Source organism: Oncorhynchus mykiss, chromosome 1 (assembly GCF_013265735.2).
Source record: "Oncorhynchus mykiss isolate Arlee chromosome 1, USDA_OmykA_1.1, whole genome shotgun sequence".
NCBI lineage: Eukaryota > Metazoa > Chordata > Actinopteri > Salmoniformes > Salmonidae > Oncorhynchus > Oncorhynchus mykiss.
In genome coordinates this window covers 90,071,596-90,096,138 of record NC_048565.1, presented here as the reverse complement: position 1 = coordinate 90,096,138, position 24,543 = coordinate 90,071,596, and the positions used below count along the sequence as shown (strand labels likewise).

General features: G+C 48.4%; 1 protein-coding gene across 2 annotated transcripts in view; it reads right to left on the bottom strand.

Annotated features, from left to right (window-relative positions):
• LOC118966076 (testican-2-like) overlaps window positions 1-24,543 on the bottom strand; it is a 120,354-nt gene that overhangs the window by 6,782 nt on the left and 89,029 nt on the right. For both annotated transcript variants that reach the window (XM_036988463.1, XM_036988467.1), the window contains exon 11: window positions 5,891-6,028. In XM_036988463.1, the coding sequence (XP_036844358.1) occupies window positions 5,891-6,028 (138 nt within the window). The remainder of the gene's footprint in view (window positions 1-5,890; window positions 6,029-24,543) is intronic.

Below are 24,543 nucleotides of genomic sequence, written 5' to 3'. Positions count from 1 at the left end.
TGTGATCGTGTTTTATGATGTACTGTTTTATATTATGGTTTATATGTAAGTGCTTTAATGTGTTTGGGCCCCAGGAAGAGTAGCTGTTGCCTTGGCAACGGCCAATGGGGATCCTTAATAAATACAAAAATGGGAGGGAAAGCATTTCCCTACACTACACTCTCAATAACATTTGCTAACCATGTGCATGTGACCAATAAAATGGGATTTGATTTGAAAGTGAGAGGAGGTTGAAAACAATGGAGAGGGTATGACGAGGAAGACTGAGGGAGGTTTGAATCTATTGAAGCTAACAATAACAACGGAGAGAGTGTATGACGAGGAAGACCGAGGGAGGTTTGAATCTATTGAAGCTAGCAATAACAATGGAGAGGGTATGACGAGGAAGACTGAGGGAGGTCTGAATCTATTGAAGCTAGCAATAACAATGGAGAGGGTATGACGAGGAAGACTGAGGGAGGTCTGAATCTATTGAAGCTAGCAATAACAATGGAGAGGGTATGACGAGGAAGACTGAGGGAGGTTTGAATCTATTGAAGCTAGCAATAACAATGGAGAGGGTATGACGAGGAAGACTGATCACAAGTTCAAACAGAGCGAGGCGGACGCCAGTTCCACTTCTGGAGGTGAAGGGGTAGATGGTGTTGTGAGGATCTCGGAGCCAGAGACTTGCATTGATGGACATGGTTATTGATAAAGACAAGTTTGGTCCAGTGGGAGTGAGGGCGGAACCAGGCCTTTTGGCTGATTCACGGGTGGTTTCAGGTTGGGTGGAAAAGATGGCGGGTACTGTTGAGTCGGTGAAGGTAACCCGAAGTGGACTGGTGATATTTGTTTGTGTTTACTATAGATCAGAGGGAGCAGGGCTCTCCGTGCGACGCAACTTGGGGAAAGACCTGTATCTTGCTTTACACTTAGTTACAGGGCACCATTAAAGGGAGTGATGTCTGGGGTAGCGTTAGGTTTGGAGGTGGAACAATTGAAGTTGAAGATTCCTGGTGTTGGTGACGCTCGTCGTTTGGTGTGACGCAGACCCGGTGGTGAGCGTGGGGAAACAGAGGAGTCACCGTCAGTCCTTTTGAGTTTTGAACACTGGAGGTTGGTGGCACCTTAATTGGGGAGGACGGGCTCGTGGTAACGACTGGAGTGGAATAGTATCAAATACATCAAACACATTTGTTTCCATGTGTTTGATGCCATTCCATTAGCTCTGTTCCAGACATTATGAGCCGTCCTCCCCTCAGAAGCCTCCACTTGGTTTTGAGTCAGAGTCTCTACCCAACAAAGCCATGTTAGGATATATCAGGTCTCCTGTTAGAGCTTCTGTTCCCGAATCCACTGCAGTGTTTCAGGTGCCACGTTTATGGCCATGTCACAGCAGTGTAAACGGACGGAGATTCCAAGATGTGGGAAGTGTGCAGGAGGGCAATGGGAAAGAGGATTGTGTCGTTTCGGTGGATAAAGTGGTGTGTGTTGACTGTAGGGGTGTCTATGATGCTGGGGATCGGAAGTGTCTGCTGTGAGAGAGGCAGATTGAGGTGGCTTAGAGTCCGAGTAGTGCGGACAGTGTCGTACGCGGAGGCAGTGAAGAAAGTAGAGGAGGAGGGGTCAAGGGTGAGGGATCCTGAGAGGATTCCAGTGAATAGTAGATCTGTGCCAGAACAGAAGGGATCGGCCAACGAGTGATATATGCTTCAGTAAGGTTGGCTTCTTAGTGTTTATAGCAGTGGTTATCAACTGTACCGCGGAAATGGAAGGTGAATCACAGAGAATAGATGTTGTGGTGGCAGCTACAGAGGATGTATCTGGATATATGAGATTTGACTTCGGAAGAGACACAAGGTTTGTTGTCCCGTCCCCCCAGACCGCTGGCATGGTGCCGGAGCAGATAGGATCAAAGTAGTGGAATGTGGTCGTGGGTTTTTAATGAGTGTAGGGTTAAGTTGGTAGGGTAATTAAAATATATGTATATCTTTATTTATTTATTATAATTCCCCGGTTCCTCTTTTCCCATTTTGTATCACAAAGTGTAATGGATCTATACTGTAGTTCCGTTGGGGGAGGTAAAGCCACATATTGGATACCAACCTGTTAAACCTCACAGAAGAAGAGGAGCCTTGTAGAGCAGTGTAGCCGTGATTAAAAAGCCCTTTTTGCACAACCTTGAGTGTACAATTAAGCAATAAGGCCCGAGGAGGGTGGGGTATATGGCCAATATACCACGGCTAAGGGCTGAGTGTACAATTAAACAATAAGGCCCGAGGAGGGTGGGGTATACTGCCAATATACCACGGCTAAGGGCTGTTCTTAGGCACGACACAAAGAGGAGTGCCTGGACACAGCACTTAGCCGTGGTATATTGGCCATATACCACACCTCCTCGGGCCTTATTGCTATTATAAACTGGTTACCAACATAATTAGAGCAGTAAAAATAAATGTTTTGTCATACCCGTGGTTTACGGGTCTGATATAAAACGTCTTTCAGCCAATCAGCATTCAAGGCTCGAACCACCCAGTTTATAATTGCCTTTCTACAACGGGTCACCAATTAAATAAAAAACGTTATTTTGATAAATGTATTCATAGGTATACTATTTCATTCCTCAACAAAAATATAGGCCCAGTCCCGACACATCTATGGTTCTAGCCAAGCCGGCAGGCCGTTCATTCTGGTTAGGTTGACGGAGACGCGACCCAGTCGTTCAGTCTGTTTGTTCTGTATCTACAGTCGTTCAGTCTGTTTGTTCTGTATCTATGGACGTGACCCAGTCGTTCAGTCTGTTTGTTCTGTATCTATGGACGCGACCCAGTCGTTCAGTCTGTTTGTTCTGTATCTATGGACGCGACCCAGTCGTTCAGTCTGTTTGTTCTGTATCTATGGACACGACCCAGTCGTTCAGTCTGTTTGTTCTGTATCTATGGACGCGACCCAGTCGTTCAGTCTGTTTGTTCTGTATCTATGGACACGACCCAGTCGTTCAGTCTGTTTGTTCTGTATCTACAGACGCGACCCAGTCGTTAAGTCTGTTTGTTCTGTATCTATGGACCCGACCCAGTCGTTCAGTCTGTTTGTTCTGTATCTATGGACACGACCCAGTCGTTCAGTCTGTTTGTTCTGTATCTATGGACCCGACCCAGTCGTTCAGTCTGTTTGTTCTGTATCTATGGACACGACCCAGTCATTAAGTCTGTTTGTTCTGTATCTATGGACGCGACCCAGTCATTAAGTCTGTTTGTTCTGTATCTATGGACGCGACCCAGTCATTAAGTCTGTTTGTTCTGTATCTACAGACACGACCCAGTCGTTAAATCTGTTTGTTCTGTATCTATGGACACGACCCAGTCGTTCAGTCTGTTTGTTCTGTATCTACAGACGCGACCCAGTCGTTCAGTCTGTTTGTTCTGTATCTACAGACACAACCCAGTCGTTCAGTCTGTTTGTTCTGTATCTATGGACCCGACCCAGTCGTTCAGTCTGTTTGTTCTGTATCTATGGACACGACCCAGTCGTTAAGTCTGTTTGTTCTGTATCTATGGACACGACCCAGTCGTTCAGTCTGTTTTTTCTGTATCTATGGACGCGACCCAGTCGTTCAGTCTGTTTGTTCTGTATCTATGGACACGACCCAGTCGTTAAGTCTGTTTGTTCTGTATCTATGGACGTGACCCAGTCATTCAGTCTGTTTGTTCTGTATCTATGGACGCGACCCAGTCGTTCAGTCTGTTTGTTCTGTATCTACAGACGCGACCCAGTCGTTAAGTCTGTTTGTTCTGTATCTATGGACTTGACCCAGTCGTTCAGTCTGTTTGTTCTGTATCTATGGACGCGACCCAGTCGTTCAGTCTGTTTGTTCTGTATCTGTGGGCTCGACCCAGTCGTTCAGTCTGTTTGTTCTGTATCTATGGACGTGACCCAGTCGTTCAGTCTGTTTGTTCTGTATCTATGGACTCGACCCAGTCATTAAGTCTGTTTGTTCTGTATCTATGGACGCGACCCAGTCGTTAAGTCTGTTTGTTCTGTATCTATGGACCCGACCCAGTCATTAAGTCTGTTTGTTCTGTATCTATGGACGCGACCCAGTCGTTAAATCTGTTTGTTCTGTATCTACAGACGCGACCCAGTCGTTCAGTCTGTTTGTTCTGTATCTACAGACGCGACCCAGTCGTTAAGTCTGTTTGTTCTGTATCTATGGACTTGACCCAGTCGTTCAGTCTGTTTGTTCTGTATCTATGGACGCGACCCAGTCGTTCAGTCTGTTTGTTCTGTATCTGTGGGCTCGACCCAGTCGTTCAGTCTGTTTGTTCTGTATCTATGGACGCGACCCAGTCGTTAAGTCTGTTTGTTCTGTATCTATGGACCCGACCCAGTCATTAAGTCTGTTTGTTCTGTATCTATGGACGCGACCCAGTCGTTAAATCTGTTTGTTCTGTATCTACAGACGCGACCCAGTCGTTCAGTCTGTTTGTTCTGTATCTACAGACGCGACCCAGTCGTTAAGTCTGTTTGTTCTGTATCTATGGACTTGACCCAGTCGTTCAGTCTGTTTGTTCTGTATCTATGGACGCGACCCAGTCGTTCAGTCTGTTTGTTCTGTATCTGTGGGCTCGACCCAGTCGTTCAGTCTGTTTGTTCTGTATCTATGGACTCGACCCAGTCGTTCAGTCTGTTTGTTCTGTATCTATGGACGTGACCCAGTCGTTCAGTCTGTTTGTTCTGTATCTATGGACTCGACCCAGTCGTTAAGTCTGTTTGTTCTGTATCTACAGACACAACCCAGTCGTTAAGTCTGTTTGTTCTGTATCTATGGACGCGACCCAGTCGTTCAGTCTGTTTGTTCTGTATCTATGGACTTGACCCAGTTGTTCAGTCTGTTTGTTCTGTATCTATGGACACGACCCAGTCGTTAAGTCTGTTTGTTCTGTATCTACAGTCGTTAAGTCTGTTTGTTCTGTATCTATGGACGTGACCCAGTCGTTCAGTCTGTTTGTTCTGTATCTATGGACGCGACCCAGTCGTTCAGTCTGTTTGTTCTGTATCTATGGACGCGACCCAGTCGTTAAGTCTGTTTGTTCTGTATCTATGGACGCGACCCAGTCGTTAAGTCTGTTTGTTCTGTATCTATGGACGCGACCCAGTCGTTCAGTCTGTTCGTTCTGTATCTATGGACACGACCCAGTCGTTCAGTCTGTTTGTTCTGTATCTACAGACACGACCCAGTCGTTCAGTCTGTTTGTTCTGTATCTACAGACACGACCCAGTCGTTCAGTCTTTTTGTTCTGTATCTATGTATCTATGGTTCTAAATGTTCCATTGCCTTACTGGCTGGCAACGCTCTTATCCCTTGCTTGCTAGCTAGCCAACTAGGGCTAACTTCCAGTCACGTCAAACAGTGAAGCCAAAATAACAGCAAAGTATCTGCATCTCGTTTGCCTTGTTTTTATACTGACACATCTTTGCATATATCCATAAAAAATTTGCTGATTCATGATTTCGACTGGCTGAGAAAAGATGTCTGTCTCATCATGACACGTTAATTCATTCTCAATAGGATAGTGGAGATCCAATTTCAATATCGAAACAATGTTACAAATGTCCAGAGACAGACAGAAACATTTGTACAACCCCCCCCCCCCCCCTGTTGTTGCAAACCAAATGTTAGGCTAGAAGCATGGGGATATAATGTCTAGATGCTTTTTACAGTAGACATCAAGTTAATGAATTGGTTGATGGGACACTGGATGCGCAGGCATTTCTCATAGGCTGACCTATACTAAACAGTTTTTTTTTTTTAAGTGGCTTAGAACGTGTCTCAACCAATCACAATGCCTGCTTTTTGTTATTGTATAACCACCAAGAAGCTCTTCCCCTACAGCCCTAGAGCTCTTACCACAGTCAGGGTTGCCATGGATTCTAGAGCCCATAATTTCTCCTCCGTGCTGGTCAACACACCAACACTCTCCCATGCTCTGGTCACACTGCAGCTGCCTGTAGTAGCCGTCCTCATCGCAGCTGGGGATGTACATGCCTGTAAAAACACACACACACACTGTGTTGTTAAATGTGTATATGCACTGTGCAGTGGAGCTCTCTGCGCTGACTCACACTGGTGGAAGAGATAAGTGGTGCATAAATAAAAAAAACATCAGCACAGCTTGTAGACCTGTGAGGAGACTCAGTCCGGAAAGGAAGGAGAGGTAACAGAGGAGGAGCTGTCTGAGGAGGGGCTGTCTGAATGCCAGAGAGAGAAAGAGAGACAAGGTGAGAGAGAGGGTAGAAGAGAGGGAGAAAGACAGAGAGGGAGATAGAAAGAGAGAGGGAAAAATAGAGACAGAAAAAGAGAGAGAGAGGAAGAGAGAGGGATAGAAAAAACAGGGAGGCGAGAGAGTGAGAGAGAGAAAAAACAGGGGGGCGAGAGAGAGACAGAGAGAGGGTAAGAAAAAACAGGGAGAGGAAAGAGTTAGAGAGAAACAGAGAGGGATAGAAAAAACAGGGAGAGACGAGAGAGAGACAGAGAGAGTAGTAGTATCAGTAATATTTATTAGGATCCCCAGTGAGCTGCTGCTGAGGCAGGGTCTGCTCTTCCTGGGGTCCAAACAGGAAACTACACATAAAACCCACAGCACTACATTACAGTGTAGTCATTTAGCAGACGTTCCCATCCAGAGAGACCCACAGCACTACATTACAGTGTAGTCATTTAGCAGACGTTCCCATCCAGAGAGACCCACAGCGCTACATTACAGTGTAGTCATTTAGCAGACGTTCCCATCCAGAGAGACCCACAGCACTACATTACAGTGTAGTCATTTAGCAGACGTTCCCATCCAGAGAGACCCACAGCGCTACATTACAGTGTAGTCATTTAGCAGACGTTCCCATCCAGAGAGACCCACAGCACTACATTACAGTGTAGTCATTTAGCAGACGTTCCCATCCAGAGAGACCCACAGCACTACATTACAGTGTAGTCATTTAGCAGACGTTCCCATCCAGAGAGACCCACAGCACTACATTACAGTGTAGTCATTTAGCAGACGTTCCCATCCAGAGAGACCCACAGCGCTACATTACAGTGTAGTCATTTAGCAGACGTTCCCATCCAGAGAGACCCACAGCGCTACATTACAGTGTAGTCATTTAGCAGACGTTCCCATCCAGAGAGACCCACAGCACTACATTACAGTGTAGTCATTTAGCAGACGTTCCCATCCAGAGAGACCCACAGCGCTACATTACAGTGTAGTCATTTAGCAGACGTTCCCATCCAGAGAGACCCACAGCACTACATTACAGTGTAGTCATTTAGCAGACGTTCCCATCCAGAGAGACCCACAGCACTACATTACAGTGTAGTCATTTAGCAGACGTTCCCATCCAGAGAGACCCACAGCACTACATTACAGTGTAGTCATTTAGCAGACGTTCCCATCCAGAGAGACCCACAGCGCTACATTACAGTGTAGTCATTTAGCAGACGTTCCCATCCAGAGAGACCCACAGCGCTACATTACAGTGTAGTCATTTAGCAGACGTTCCCATCCAGAGAGACCCACAGCACTACATTACAGTGTAGTCATTTAGCAGACGTTCCCATCCAGAGAGACCAACAGCACTACATTACAGTGTAGTCATTTAGCAGACGTTCCCATCCAGAGAGACCCACAGCACTACATTACAGTGTAGTCATTTAGCAGACGTTCCCATCCAGAGAGACCCACAGCACTACATTACAGTGTAGTCATTTAGCAGACGTTCCCATCCAGAGAGACCCACAGCTAGCGCATTCATCTCAAGATAGCCAGGTGACACAACCAGGCATCACATAATCCAAGGTCCATCAAAATGTGTTTGTCTCAGAGAGACGGGACTCAGGTCTGCTTTATTGAGCCCTTATTCAAGATGCATTAATCTATCTATATATTTATCTATATATTTATCTATATATTTATCTATATTTATCTATATATTTATCTATATATTTATATCTATATATTTATCTATATATTTATATCTATATATTTATTTATATTTTATATCTATATATTTATATCTATATATTTATCTATATATTTATCTATATATTTATATCTATATATTTATCTATATTTTATATCTATATATTTATATCTATATATTTATATCTATATATTTATCTATATATTTATATCTATATATTTATATCTATATATTTATATCTATATATTTATCTATATATTTATATCTATATATTTATCTATATATTTATCTATATTTTATATCTATATATTTATATCTATATATTTATATCTATATATTTATCTATATATTTATATCTATATATTTATCTATATTTTATATCTATATATTTATATCTATATATTTATATCTATATATTTATCTATATATTTATATCTATATATTTATCTATATTTTATATCTATATATTTATATCTATATATTTATATCTATATATTTATATCTATATATTTATCTATATTTTATATCTATATATTTATATCTATATATTTATATCTATATATTTATATCTATATATTTATCTATATATTTATATCTATATATTTATCTATATTTTATATCTATATATTTATATCTATATATTTATATCTATATATTTATCTATATTTTATATCTATATATTTATCTATATATTTATATCTATATATTTATCTATATTTTATATCTATATATTTATCTATATATTTATATCTATATATTTATCTATATTTTATATCTATATATTTATATCTATATATTTATATCTATATATTTATATCGATATATTTATCTATATTTTATATCTATATATTTATATCTATATATTTATATCTATATATTTATATCTATATATTTATCTATATATTTATATCTATATATTTATCTATATTTTATATCTATATATTTATATCTATATATTTATATCTATATATTTATCTATATTTTATATCTATATATTTATCTATATATTTATATCTATATATTTATCTATATTTTATATCTATATATTTATATCTATATATTTATATCTATATATTTATCTATATATTTATCTATATATTTATATCTATATATGTATATCTATATTTATATCTATATATTTACTCAGGCATGTCTCTCTATTTTATTTTATTTTTTATTTTATTTCACCTTTATTTAACCAGGTAGGCTAGTTGAGAACAAGTTCTCATTTACAATTGCGACCTGGCCAAGATAAAGCAAAGCCGTTAGACACATACAACAACAACAGAGTTACACATGGAGTAAAACAAACATACAGTCAATAATACAGTAGAAAGATAAGTCTATATACAATGTGAGCAAATGAGGTGAGATAAGAGAGGTACAGGCAAAAAATAAAAATAAATAGTGTGATAGTGGCATTCTAATCTATATATTTACTCAGGCACGTCTCTCTCTGCTGTGATAGTGGCATTTTAATCTATATATTTAGTCAGGCATGTCTCTCTATGCTGTGATAGTGTCATTTTAATCTATGTATTTACTCAGGCATGTCTCTCTCTGCTGTGATAGTGTCATTTTAATCTATATATTTACTCAGGCATGTCTCTCTATGCTGTGATAGTGTCATTCTAATCTATGTATTTACTCAGGCATGTCTCTCTATGCTGTGATAGTGTCATTCTAATCTATATATTTACTCAGGCATGTCTCTCTCTGCTGTGATAGTGTCATTTTAATCTATATATTTACTCAGGCATGTCTCTCTCTGCTGTGATAGTGTCATTTTAATCTATGTATTTACTCATGTACAGTTGAAGTCGGGAAGTTTAAATACACTTAGGTTGGAGTCATTAAAACTCATTTCTCAACCACTCCACACATTTCTTGTTAACAAACTATAGTTTTGGCAAGTTGATTAGGACAAGTTGATAAGTCATTTTTCTAACAATTATTTACAGACAGATTATTTCACTTATAATTCACTGTATCACAATTCCAGTGGGTCAGAAGTGTACATACACTAAGTTGATTGTGCCTTTAACCTGTTAGAGCTCTAGGGGCGCTATTTCATTTTTGGATAAAAAACGTTCCCGTTTTAAGCGCGATATTTTGTCACGAAAAGATGCTCGACTATGACTATACAGTTTTGGAAAGAAAACACTCTGAAGTTTCAGAATCTGCAAAGATTTTGTCTGTAAGTGCCCCAGAACTCATTCTACAGGCGAAACCAAGATGATGCATCACCCAGGAATTAGCAGAATTTCTGAAGCTCTGTTTTCCATTCTCTCCTTATATGGCTGTGATTGCGCAACGAATGAGCCTACACTTTCTGTCGTTCGCCCAAGGTCTTAGCAGCATTGTGACGTATTTGTAGGCATATCATTGGAAGATTGACCATAAGAGACTACATTTTCCAAGTGTCCGCCTGGTGTCCTGCGTCGAATTCGGTGCGCAATTGCCAGCTGCTTCTACTTTACCATTTGATTCAGGGGAGAAAGCATGTGTCCAAGAACGATGTATCAATGAAGAGATATGTGAAAAACACCTTGATGATTGATTCTAAACAACGTTTGCCATGTTTTCAGTCGATATTATGGAGTTAATTTGGAAAAAAGTTTGCGTTTTGAGGACTGAATTTATGGATTTTTTTTGGTAGCCAAATGTGATGTATAAAACGGAGCTATTTCTAATACACAAGGAATCTTTTTGGAAAAACTGAGCATCTGCTATCTAACTGAGAGTATCCTCATTGAAAACATCAGAAGTTCTTCAAAGGTAAATTATTTTATTTGAAGGCTTTTATGTTTTTGTTAATGTTGCGTGCTGGATGCTAATGCTAATGCTAACGCTAAATGCTAACGCGAAATGCTAACTCTAGCTAGCTACTTTTACACAAATGATTGTTTTCCTATGGTTGAGAAGCATATTTTGAAAATCTGAGATGACAGTGTTGTTTACAAAAGGCTAAGCTTGAGAGATGGCATATTTATTTCATTTCATTTGCGATTTTCATAAATAGTTAACGTTGTGTTATGCTAATGAGCTTGCTGATAGATTTACACAATCCTGGATACAGGGGTTTTTTCATAGCTAAACGTGACGCAGAAAACGGAGCGATTTGTCCTAAACAAATAATCTTTCAGGAAAAACTGAACATTTGCTATCTGAGAGTCTCCTCATTGAAAACATCTGAAGTTCTTCAAAGGTAAATTATTTTTTTGAATGCTTTTCTGTTTTTTTGTGTAAATGTTGCCAGCTGAATGCTAATGCTAAATGCTACGTTAGCCATCAATACTGTTACACAAATGCTTGTTTTGCAATGGTTGAGAAGCATATTTTGAAAATCTGAGATGACAGTGTTGTTAACAAAAGGCTAAGCTTGAGAGCTAGCATATTTATTTCATTTCATTTGCGATTTTCATGAATAGTTAACGTTGCGTTATGGTAATGAGCTTGAGTCTGTATTCACGATCCCGGATCCGGGATGGGGAGATCAGAAAGGTTAAACAGCTTGGACAATTCCAGAAAATGATGTCATGGCTTTAGAAGCTTCTGATAGGCTAATTGACATAATTTGTGTCAATTGGAGGTGTACCTGTGGATGTATTTCAAGGCCTACCTTCAAACTCAGTGCCTCTTTGCTTGACATCATGGGAAAATCTAAAGAAATCAGACAAGACCTTAGAATATTTTTTGTAGACCTCCACAAGTCTGGATCATCCTTGGGAGCAATTTCCAAATGCCTGAAGGTACCACGTTCACCTGTACAAACAATAGTACGCAAGTATAAACACCATGGGACCATGCAGCCGTCATACCGCTCAGGAAGGAGACGTGTTCTGTCTCCTAGAGATGAACGTACTTTGGTGTGAAAAGGGCAAATCAATCCCAGAACAGCAGCAAAGGACCTTGTGAAGATGCTGAAGGAAACAGGTACTAAAGTATCTATATTCACAGTAAAACTAGTCCTATATCGACATAACCTGAAAGGCCGCTCAGCGAGGAAGAAGCCACTGCTCCAAAACCGCCATAAAAATGCTAGACTAGTTTGCAACTGCACATGGGGACAAAGATTGTACTTTTTTGGAGAAATGTCCTCTGGTCTGATGAAACAAAAATAGAACTGTTTGGCCATAATGACCATCGTTATGTTTGGAGGAAAAAGGGGGAGGCTTGCAAGCTGAAGAACACCATCCCAACCGTGAAGCACCCGGGTGGCAGCATCATGTTGTGAGGGTGCTTTGCTGCAGGAGGGCCTGGTGCACTTCTCAAAATAGATGGCATCATGACGAAGGAAAATTATGTGGATATATTGAAGCAACATCTCAAGACATCAGTCAGGAAGTTAAAGCTTGGTTCGCAAATGAGTCTTCCAAATGGACAATGACCCCAAGCATACTTCCAAAGTTGTGGCAAAAAGGACAACAGAGTCAAGGTATTGGAGTGGCCATCACAAAGCCCTGACCTCAATCCTATAGAACATTTGTGGGCAGAACTGAAAAAGTGTGTGCGAGCAAGGAGACCTACAAACGTGACTCAGTTACACCAGCTCTGTCAGGAGGAATGGGCCAAAATTCACCCAACTTATTATGGGAAGCTTCTGGAAGGCTACCCGAAACGTTTGACCCAAGTTAAACAATTTAAAGGCAATGCTACCAAATACTAATTGAGTGCATGTAAACTTCTGACCCACTGGGAATGTGATGAAAGAAATAAAAGCTGAAATAAATCATTATCTTGTCACGCCCTGACCATAGAGAGCCTTTTTATTCTCTATTTTGGTTAGGTCGGGGTGTGACTAGGGTGGGTGATCTAGTGTGTTTATTTCTACGTTTGGCTGGCATGGTTCCCAATCAGAGGCAGCTGTTTAGCGTTGTCTCTGATTGGGGATCATATTTAGGCAGCCATTTCCCTACTGTGTTTTGTGGGATCTCGTTTCTGTGAGCACTGCATGAGCGTCACGTGTCGCGTTATTGTTTTTTGTGCGTTTCACTTATCAATAAAATATGTCGAACCAACGTCACGCTGCGCTTTGGTCTGAATGTTCCTACGACGATCGTGACATATCTCTACTATTATTCTGACATGTCACATTCTTAAAATAAAGTGGTGATCCTAACTGACCTAAAACAGGGATTTTTTTTTACTAGGATTAAATGTCAGGAATTGTGAAAAACTGAGTTTAGATGTATTTGGCTAAGATGTATGTAAACTTCCGACTTCAACTTTATGTCTATGTCTTGATAGTGTCATGTTAAAATGGTTGACAGTCCTGTGACGGTTCCCCCTCTGTTTCAGCCTCCTCCCTTCAGACCAACTGTCAAACACAACTGCCACTTTACATAAACACTGTAGCGAGGGCGCGGAGTTACAAATGCCCCCAAAATAAAGAGACGAGGCAAGGAATAAGACATTTCAAGTCCCAATGGGGAACTAACTTTAAACTTGTCATCAAATATTTAAAGCCTGTTTTTGGTTTGGTTCCTCCTTATCCTCAGTTGGTACCCATACTGCACCATACTGTAACATACTGCACCATACCCAACATACTGCACCATACTGTAACATACTGCACCATACCGTAACATACTGCACCATACTGTAACATACTGCACCATACCCCACCATACTGCACCATACCCCCAACATACTGCACCATACTGTAACATACTGCACCATACCCCACCATACTGCACCGTACCTCATCATACTGCACCGTACCCCAACATACTGCAACATACTGCACCATACTGTAACATACTGCACCATACTGTAACATACCCCACCATACTGCTCCATACCCCACCATACTGCACCATACCCCACCATACTGCACCATACTGTAACATACTGCACCATACCCCACCATACTGCACCATACTGTAACATACTGCACCATACCCCACCATACTGCACCATACTGTAACATACTGCACCATACCCCACCATACTGCACCACACCCCATCATACTGCACCATACCCCATCATACTGCACCATACTGTACCATACCCAACATACTGCACCATATCCCAACATACTGCACCATACCCCATCATACTGCACCATACTGTACCCTATCCCAACATACTGCACCATACTGCACCATACCCCAACATACTGCACCATACCCCAGCATACTGCACCATACCCCACCATACTGCACCACTCTGCTGTAGGAGCATTAGGTATCCTTGAGCAGAGGAGTAAAATCACAATCATGTCAGTCGGCCTGTTTTTTGGTTTGGTTCCTTGTTGTCCTTTGATTGGCACCTGTACTGACAGGCCTGCCAATCACAACACTGGAAGGAGAGAGTCTCTCTCTCTCTGTCTCTGGAGTTGGTTGTGTGAGGGTGCTGTGTGTGGTGAGAGGTTGCTGTCCTTTTTTGTTCAGAGGAGTGAGAGTAGGAGTGAGAGGAGGGAAGAAAGATAGGAGGGAAGGAGAGGAGGGTGTGAGGGGAGGGAGGGGAGGGAGTGAGAGGAGGGAGGGAGAGGAGGAGTGAGGGGAGGAGGGAGGGAGGGAGGAGAGAGAGAGAGGAGGGAGTGAGAGAGGAGGGAGTGAGAGGAGGAGTGAGAGGAGGGAGGGAGAGGAGAATTGAGGGGAGGAGAGAGGGAGAGGAGGAGTGAGAGGAGGGACTGAGGAGGGAGCGAGGGAGAGGAGGGAGAGGAGGAGGAAGGGAGGGAGAGGAGGGAGTGAGAGGAGGAGTGAGAGGAGGAGTGAGAGGAGGAGTGAGAGAAGGGAGGGAGAGGAGGGAGAGGAGGAGTGAGAGGAGGGAGGGATAGGAGGGAGGGGAGGAGGGAGGCAGAGGAGGGAAGGAGAGGAGGGTGTGAGAGGAGGGAGGGAGAGGAGGTGAGATGAGGGAGTGAGAGAAGGGAGGGGTGGCGTGAGAGGAGGAGGGAGGGAGAGGAGGGAGGCAGAGGAGGGAAGGAGAGGAGGGTGTGAGAGGAGGGAGGGGAGTGAGAGGAGGGAGGGAGAGGAGGAGTGAGGGGAGGAGGGAGGGAGAGGAGGGAGAGGAGGGAGGGGAGGGAGTGAGAGGAGGAGTGAGAGGAGGGAGGGAGGGAGAGGAGGGAGAGGAGGAGTGAGAGGAGGGAGGGAGAGGAGGTGAGAGGAGGGAGTGAGAGAAGGGAGGGGAGGGAGTGAGAGCAGGGAGGGAGAGGAGGAGGAAGGGAGGGAAGGAGGGGAGGGAGGGAGGAAATGAATAAGGAAGTAGCTGTGTTTCTGAAAGAGGAGCACCTTATCAAGCGGATGGTGTTACTCTAACTGATGTATCTGGTATCAGGTGACGTATGAGGTGAAAGTCTACATGGTTAATGTGACTACAGTCTGAAGTTTTGATTGTGGGGAGATTGGAGATAAGCGGCAGGCATGCAGGCACAGGGAGCAGGGAGAGCAGGGCACAGGGAGCGGGATGAGCAGGGCACAGGGAGAGCAGGGCACAGGGAGAGGGGAGAGCAGGGCACAGGGAGAGCAGGGCACAGGGAGCGGGATGAGCAGGGCACAGGGAGAGGGGAGAGGAGGGCACAGGGAGAGCAGGGAGAGCAGGGCACAGGGAGCAGGGAGAGCAGGGCACAGGGAGCAGGGAGAGAAGGGCACAGGGAGCAGGGAGAGCAGGGCACAGGGAGCATGGAGAGCAGGGCACGGGGAGCGGGACGAGCAGGGCACAGGGAGCAGGGAGAGCAGGGCACAGGGAGCGGGACGAGCAGGGCACAGGGAGAGCAGGGCACAGGGAGCGGGGTGAGCAGGGCACAGGGAGCGGGACGAGCAGGGCACAGGGAGAGGGGAGAGCAGGGCACAGGGAGAGCAGGGCACAGGGAGAGCAGGGCACAGGGAGAGGGGAGAGCAGGGCACAGGGAGAGCAGGGCACAGGGAGAGCAGGGCACAGGGAGAGGGGAGAGCAGGGCACAGGGAGAGCAGGGCACAGGGAGAGCAGGGCACAGGGAGAGCAGGGCACAGGGAGAGGGGAGAGCAGGGCACAGGGAGCGGGGAGAGCAGGGCACAGGGAGAGCAGGGCACAGGGAGAGCAGGGCACAGGGAGCAGGGAGAGCAGGGCACAGGGAGAGCAGGGCACAGGGAGAGCAGGGCACAGGGAGCAGGGAGAGCAGGGCACAGGGAGAGCAGGGCACAGGGAGCGGGACGAGCAGGGCACAGGGAGCGGGATGAGCAGGGCACAGGGAGAGCAGGGCACAGGGAGAGCAGGGCACAGGGAGAGGGGAGAGCAGGGCACAGGGAGCGGGGAGAGCAGGGCACAGGGAGAGCAGGGCACAGGGAGAGCAGGGCACAGGGAGAGCAGGGCACAGGGAGCAGGGAGAGCAGGGCACAGGGAGAGCAGGGCACAAGGAGAGCAGGGCACAGGGAGAGCAGGGCACAGGGAGCAGGGAGAGCAGGGCGCAGGGAGAGCAGGGCACAGGGAGAGCAGGGCACAGGGAGAGCAGGGCACAGGGAGCGGGATGAGCAGGGCACAGGGAGAGCAGGGCACAGGGAGAGGGGAGAGTAGGGCACAGGGAGCGGGGAGAGCAGGGCACAGGGAGAGCAGGGCACAGGGAGAGCAGGGCACAGGGAGCAGGGAGAGCAGGGCACAGGGAGAGCAGGGCACAGGGAGAGCAGGGCACAGGGAGAGCAGGGCACAGGGAGAGGGGAGAGCAGGGCACAGGGAGAGCAGGGCACAGGGAGCGGGATGAGCAGGGCACAGGGAGAGCAGGGCACAGGGAGCGGGATGAGCAGGGCACAGGGAGAGCAGGGCACAGGGAGCGGGATGAGCAGGGCACAGGGAGCGGGACGAGCAGGGCACAGGGAGCGGGACGAGCAGGGCACAGATTCCGTCGCCAATACTGTTGATGTTAATGTTGATGATGTTGATGAAGCCAGGTTGCCGTGGCGGGTTGCCGTGGCGGGGAGCTCAGGACTCCGAGGCTGATACGCCTGTCTCACAGACACGCAGAATGATGTGCCCAGTGTAATTACAGACACGCAGGGTGATGTGCCCAGTGTAATTACAGACACGCAGGGGAATGTGCCCAGTGTAATTACAGACACGCGGGAGGATTTGGAGGCGGTTGCGGGGAGCCGAGATGGCTCCGGATTCCATGGAGCTGACCAATGAGGATGGAGGAATGCAGGAAGAGAAGAGATTGTCAGATATCCCTACCAATGGTGATGTAGAATCTCAGGGTGAGTCCCAGTCAGGTTCACTGTACAAATGACAGCAGGTTGCTGATTTTCAATTGATAATATGATGACTATCTCCCTGTAGCACTCACTTCTGTCATCATGATGTGCTTTGAGAGGCTAGTTAAGGATCATATCACCTCTGCAGCAGGAGGTGGAGGGGGTCCGTACTGCAGAAGGAGGTGGAGGGGGTCCGTGCTACAGCAGGAGGTGGAGGGGGTCCGTGCTACAGTAGGAGGGGGTCTGTACTACAGCAGGAGGTGGAGGGGGTCCGTACTGCAGCAGGAGGTGACGGGGGTCCGTGCTACAGTAGGAGGGGGTCTGTACTACAGCAGGAGGTGGAGGGGGTCCGTGCTACAGCAGGAGGGGGTCCGTATTGCAGCAGGAGGTGGAGGGGGTCCGTACTACAACAGGAGGTGGAAGGGGGTCCGTGCTACAGCAGGAGGTGGAGGGGGTCCGTACTGCAACAGGAGGTGGAGGGGGTCTGTGCTACAGCAGGAGGTGGAAGGGGGTCTGTGCTACAGCAGGAGGTGGAGGGGGTCCGTACTGCAGTAGGAGGTGGAGGGGGTCCGTACTACAACAGGAGGTGGAAGGGGGTCCGTGCTACAGCAGGAGGTGGAGGGGGTCTGTGCTACAGCAGGAGGTGGAAGGGGGTCTGTGCTACAGCAGGAGGTGGAGGGGGTCCGTACTGCAGCAGGAGGTGGAGGGGGTCCGTACTACAACAGGAGGTGGAAGGGGGTCCGTGCTACAGCAGGAGGTGGAGGGGGTCCGTACTGCAGCAGGAGGTGGAGGGGGTCTGTGCTACAGCAGGAGGTGGAAGGGGGTCTGTGCTACAGCAGGAGGTGGAGGGGGTCTGTGCTACAGCAGGAGGTGGAGGGGGTCCGTACTGCAGCAGGAGGTGGAGGGGGTCTGTGCTACAGCAGGAGGTGGAAGGGGTCTGTGCTACAGCAGGAGGTGGAGGGGATCTGTGCTACAGCAGGAGGTGGAGGGGGTCTGTGCTACAGCAGGAGGTGGAGGGGGTCTGTGCTACAGCAGGAGGTGGAGGGGGTCCGTACTGCAGCAGGAGGTGGAGGGGGTCTGTACTACAGCAGGAGGTGGGCATCGAGAGCATCGAGAGCATCCTGGCGGGCTGTATCACCGCCTGGTACGGCAACTGCTCCGCCCTCAACCGTAAGGCTCTCCAGAGGGTAGTGAGGTCTGCACAACGCATCACCGGGGGCAAACTACCTGCCATCCAGGACACCTACACCACCCGATGTTACAGGAAGGCCATAAAGATCATCAAGGACATCAACCACCCGAGCCACTGCCTGTTCACCCCACTATCATCCAGAAGGCGAGGTCAGTACAGGTGCATCAAAGCTGGGACCGAGAGACTGAAAAACAGCTTCTATCTCAAGGCCATCAGACTGTTAAACAGCCACCACTAACATTGAGTGGCTGCTGCCAACACACTGACTCAACTCCAGCCACTTTAATAATGGGAATTGATGGGAAATTATGTAAATATATCACTAGCCACTTTAAACAATGCTACCTTATATAATGTTACTTACCCTACATTATTCATCTCATATGCATACGTATATACTGTACTCTATATCATCGACTGTATCCTTATGTAATACATGTATCACTAGCCACTTTAACTATGCCACTTTGTTTACATACTCACCTCATATGTATATACTGTACTCGATACCGTCTACTGTATCTTGCCTATGCTGCTCTGTACCATCACTCATGCATATATCCTTATGTACATATTCTTTATCCCCTTACACTGTGTACAAGACAGTAGTTTTGGAATTGTTAGTTAGATTACTTGTTGGTTATTACTGCATTGTCGGAACTAGAAACACAAGCATTTCGCTACACTCGCATTAACATCTGCTAACCATGTGTATGTGACAAATAAAATTTGATTTGATTTGTATTGCAGCAGGAGGTGGAGGGGGTCCGTGCTACAGCAGGAGGTGGAGGGGGTCCGTGCTACAGCAGGAGGTGGAAGGGGTCCGTGCTACAGCAGGAGGTGGAGGGGGTCTGTGCTACAGCAGGAGGTGGAGGGGGTCTGTGCTACAGCAGGAGGTGGAGGGGGTCTGTGCTACAGCAGGAGGTGGAGGGGGTCCGTGCTACAGCAGGAGGTGGAGGGGGTCCGTGCTACAGCAGGAGGTGGAGGGGGTCTGTGCTACAGCAGGAGGTGGAGGGGGTCTGTACTACAGCAGGAGGTGGAGGGGGTCTGTACTACAGCAGGAGGTGGAGGGGGTCTGTGCTACAGCAGGAGGTGGAAGGGGTCCGTAATGCAGCAGGAGGTGGAGGGGGTCTGTGCTACAGCAGGAGGTGGAGGGGGTCCGTAATGCAGCAGGAGGTGGAGGGGGTCCGTACTACAGCAGGAGGTGGAGGGGGTCTGTGCTACAGCAGGAGGTGGAGGGGGTCCGTACTACAGCAGGAGGTGGAGGGGGTCTGTGCTACAGCAGGAGGTGGAGGGGGTCTGTACTACAGCAGGAGGTGGGCATCGAGAGCATCGAGAGCATCCTGGCGGGCTGTATCACCGCCTGGTACGGCAACTGCTCCGCCCTCAACCGTAAGGCTCTCCAGAGGGTAGTGAGGTCTGCACAACGCATCACCGGGGGCAAACTACCTGCCATCCAGGACACCTACACCACCCGATGTTACAGGAAGGCCATAAAGATCATCAAGGACATCAACCACCCGAGCCACTGCCTGTTCACCCCGCTATCATCCAGAAGGCGAGGTCAGTACAGGTGCATCAAAGCTGGGACCGAGAGACTGAAAAACAGCTTCTATCTCAAGGCCATCAGACTGTTAAACAGCCACCACTAACATTGAGTGGCTGCTGCCAACACACTGACACTGACTCAACTCCAGCCACTTTAATAATGGGAATTGATGGGAAATGATGTAAATATATCACTAGCCACTTTAAACAATGCTACCTTATATAAATGTTACTTACCCTACATTATTCATCTCATATGCATACGTATATACTGTACTCTATATCATCGACTGTATCCTTATGTAATACATGTATCACTAGCCACTTTAACTATGCCACTTTGTTTACATACTCACCTCATATGTATATACTGTACTCGATACCGTCTACTGTATCTTGCCTATGCTGCTCTGTACCATCACTCATGCATATATCCTTATGTACATATTCTTTATCCCCTTACACTGTGTACAAGACAGTAGTTTTGGAATTGTTAGTTAGATTACTTGTTGGTTATTACTGCATTGTCGGAACTAGAAACACAAGCATTTCGCTACACTCGCATTAACATCTGCTAACCATGTGTATGTGACAAATAAAATTTGATTTGATTTGTATTGCAGCAGGAGGTGGAGGGGGTCCGTGCTACAGCAGGAGGTGGAGGGGGTCCGTGCTACAGCAGGAGGTGGAAGGGGTCCGTGCTACAGCAGGAGGTGGAGGGGGTCTGTGCTACAGCAGGAGGTGGAGGGGGTCTGTGCTACAGCAGGAGGTGGAGGGGGTCCGTGCTACAGCAGGAGGTGGAGGGGGTCCGTGCTACAGCAGGAGGTGGAGGGGGTCTGTGCTACAGCAGGAGGTGGAGGGGGTCTGTACTACAGCAGGAGGTGGAGGGGGTCTGTACTACAGCAGGAGGTGGAGGGCGTCTGTGCTACAGCAGGAGGTGGAAGGGGTCCGTAATGCAGCAGGAGGTGGAGGGGGTCTGTGCTACAGCAGGAGGTGGAGGGGGTCCGTAATGCAGCAGGAGGTGGAGGGGGTCCGTACTACAGCAGGAGGTGGAGGGGGTCTGTGCTACAGCAGGAGGTGGAGGGGGTCCGTACTACAGCAGGAGGTGGAGGGGGTCTGTGCTACAGCAGGAGGTGGAGGGGGTCTGTACTACAGCAGGAGGTGGAGGGGGTCTGTGCTACAGCAGGAGGTGGAGGGGGTCTGTACTACAGCAGGAGGTGTGGGGGTCTGTGCTACAGCAGGAGGTGTGGGGGTCTGTGCTACAGCAGGAGGTGGAGGTGGTCTGTACTACAGCAGGAGGTGGAGGGGGTCTGTGCTACAGCAGGAGGTGGAGGGGTCCGTGTACAGCAGGAGGTGGAGGGGTCTGTGTACAGCAGGAGGTGGAGGGGTCCGTGTACAGCAGGAGGTGGAGGGGTCCGTGTACAGCAGGAGGTGGAGGGGTCCGTGTACAGCAGGAGGTGGAGGGGTCCGTGTACAGCAGGAGGTGGAGGGGTCCGTGTACAGCAGGAGGTGGAGGGGGTCCGTGGTACAGCAGGAGGTGGTCTGTACTACAGCAGGAGGTGGAGGGGGTCCGTGGTACAGCAGGAGGTGGTCTGTACTACAGCAGGAGGTGGAGGGGGTCCGTGCTACAGCAGGAGGTGGAGGGGTCCGTGTACAGCAGGAGGTGGAGGGGGTCCGTGCTACACTACCGGGCTCGTTCAGAGAGCTGCCGAGGAGGAGGCAGAGACTGGACCGTCTAACCACGACTGACACTGACCTGCCGCCTTTCGCCATTGCTGCCACTGCAGAGGAACACCAGGAGGGTGAGGAAATGATCCTATCATTCAAGACTTCAGAGCCGGGGGCCTTTTCCACAGCCAGCTAAAAGGCTCTGTACACAGTGTCTGTGAAGATGGCTCAGGAAGACCATTCTGCATGGGCTGAGGGCAACGAACGGTCTGGTAGGGGAGGTTGGGACCAGGTTCTTCTCTGAGAGGATGTTGGCGCTCCCTGTATAAGACTCTCATTGAGAAGCATATTGCTGATCTACAGTGGAGGATTATTCACAGGGCTATCGCTACCAACAGATACGTGGCACACCTTGATCCATCAGTGGGGAGGGGTTGTCTGTTCTGTGGGGAGGGGGGTGTCTGTTCTGTGGGGAGGGGGTGTCTGTTCTGTGGGGAGGGGGTGTCTGTTCTGTGGGGAGGGGTTGTCTGTTCTGTGGGGAGGGGGGTATTTGTTCTGTGGGGAGGGGGTGTCTGTTCTGTGGGGAGGGGGTGTCTGTTCTGTGGGGAGGGGGTGTCTGTTCTGTGGGGAGGGGTGTGTCTGTTCTGTGGGGAGGGGGGTGTCTGTTCTGTGGGGAGGGGGGTGTCTGTTCTGTGGGGAGGGGGGTGTCTGTTCTGTGAAGAGGGGGTGTCTGTTCTGTGGGGAGGGGGTGTCTGTTCTGTGGGGAGGGGGGTGTCTGTTCTGTGGGGAGGGGGGTGTCTGTTCTGTGGGGAGGGGGTGTCTGTTGTGTGGGGAGGGGGTGTCTGTTCTGTGGGGAGGGGGTGTCTGTTCTGTGGGGAGGGGGGTGTCTGTTCTGTGGGGAGGGGGGTGTCTGTTCTGTGGGGGGGGGGTGTCTGTTCTGTGGGGAGGGGGTATCTGTTCTGTGAGGAGGGGGTATCTGTTCTGTGAGGAGGGGGTATCTGTTCTGTGAGGAGGGGGGTGTCTGTTCTGTGAGGAGGGGGTATCTGTTCTGTGAGGAGGGGGGTGTCTGTTCTGTGGGGAGGGGGGTGTCTGTTCTGTGGGGAGGGGGGTGTCTGTTCTGTGGGGAGGGGGTGTCTGTTCTGTGGGGAGGGGGGTGTCTGTTCTGTGGGGAGGGGGGTGTCTGTTCTGTGGGGAGGGGGGTGTCTGTTCTGTGAGGAGGGGGGTGTCTGTTCTGTGAGGAGGGGGTGTCTGTTCTGTGGGGAGGGGGGTGTCTGTTCTGTGGGGAGGGGGTGTCTGTTCTGTGAGGAGGGGGTGTCTGTTCTGTGGGGAGGGGGTGTCTGTTCTGTGGGGAGGGGTTGTCTGTTCTGTGGTGAGGGGGTGTCTGTTCTGTGAGGAGGGGGTGTCTGTTCTGTGGGGAGGGGGGTGTCTGTTCTGTGGGGAGGGGGGTGTCTGTTCTGTGGGGAGGGGGTGTCTGTTCTGTGGGGAGGGGGGTGTCTGTTCTGTGGGGAGGGGGGTGTCTGTTCTGTGGGGAGGGGGGTGTCTGTTCTGTGGGGAGGGGGTGTCTGTTCTGTGGGGAGGGGGGTGTCTGTTCTGTGGGGAGGGGGGTGTCTGTTCTGTGGGGAGGGGGGTGTCTGTTCTGTGGGGAGAGGGTGTCTGTTCTGTGGGGAGGGGGGTGTCTGTTCTGTGGGGAGGGGGGTGTCTGTTCTGTGGGGAGGGGGGTGTCTGTTCTGTGGGGAGGGGGGTGTCTGTTCTGTGGGGAGGGGGGTGTCTGTTCTGTGGGGAGGGGGGTGTCTGTTCTGTGAGGAGGGGGGTGTCTGTTCTGTGAGGAGGGGGTGTCTGTTCTGTGGGGAGGGGGGTGTCTGTTCTGTGGGGAGGGGGTGTCTGTTCTGTGAGGAGGGGGTGTCTGTTCTGTGGGGAGGGGGTGTCTGTTCTGTGGGGAGGGGTTGTCTGTTCTGTGGTGAGGGGGTGTCTGTTCTGTGGGGAGGGGGGTGTCTGTTCTGTGGGGAGGGGGGTGTCTGTTCTGTGGGGAGGGGGGTGTCTGTTCTGTGAGGAGGGGGTGTCTGTTCTGTGGGGAGGGGGTGTCTGTTCTGTGGGGAGGGGGGTGTCTGTTCTGTGGGGAGGGGGTGTCTGTTCTGTGGGGAGGGGGTGTCTGTTCTGTGGGGAGGGGGGTGTCTGTTCTGTGGGGAGGGGGTGTCTGTTCTGTGGGGAGGGGGGTGTCTGTTCTGTGGGGAGGGGGTGTCTGTTCTGTCGGGAGGGGTGTGTCTGTTCTGTGGGGAGGGGGGTGTCTGTTCTGTGAGGAGGGGGTGTTGGGTCAGACCAGAATGAGATACAGGGGGAGGGTGTACGGAGCCCAGAGATGTGCTGCTGGGCCTGGTTCCGCCTCGGCTGACACTGAACCATCTATATGGGGGAGGATGGGGAACCATCCGGAGGACTTTGTAGTGGTGTGGGGCATCAGAGGGGGCTCTATATACCCCGGACGAGGAGGGGGGCTTGGTTCTAACTTTCTAGTCTGTTGAAGTGAAGTGGGGTTTGTTCTGTTGGTGATGTAACTGTTGGACTAATAAAGGAATAATGAAATAAAAACCCCTCTCTCTCTGAGCCTGCTGTGGGCTCCATGGGGTTCACCTTAGCACTGCTCTCCAATCAGCCTGATTAGGCCTTGATTCTGGCTGCTGCCTGTCTGTTTAATGAGCATCCTCCAGCTTCCCTGTTGCTGCAGACACCTTGTTACACAACTACACACACACACACACACACACACACACACACACACACACACACACACACACACACACACACACACACACACACACACACACACACACACTAGCCACGGCACAATCCTAACACGATGTGCTCCAGGCACCTTCTCTGCACTACACAACTACACACACACTGTACCTCACTACACAGACACACACCAGCCACAACACGGGCAGACGCTAGCAGCAGCAGCTAACACCCGCCTACACCAGAACAGGCTGACGAGTAGATCAGTGGGAATA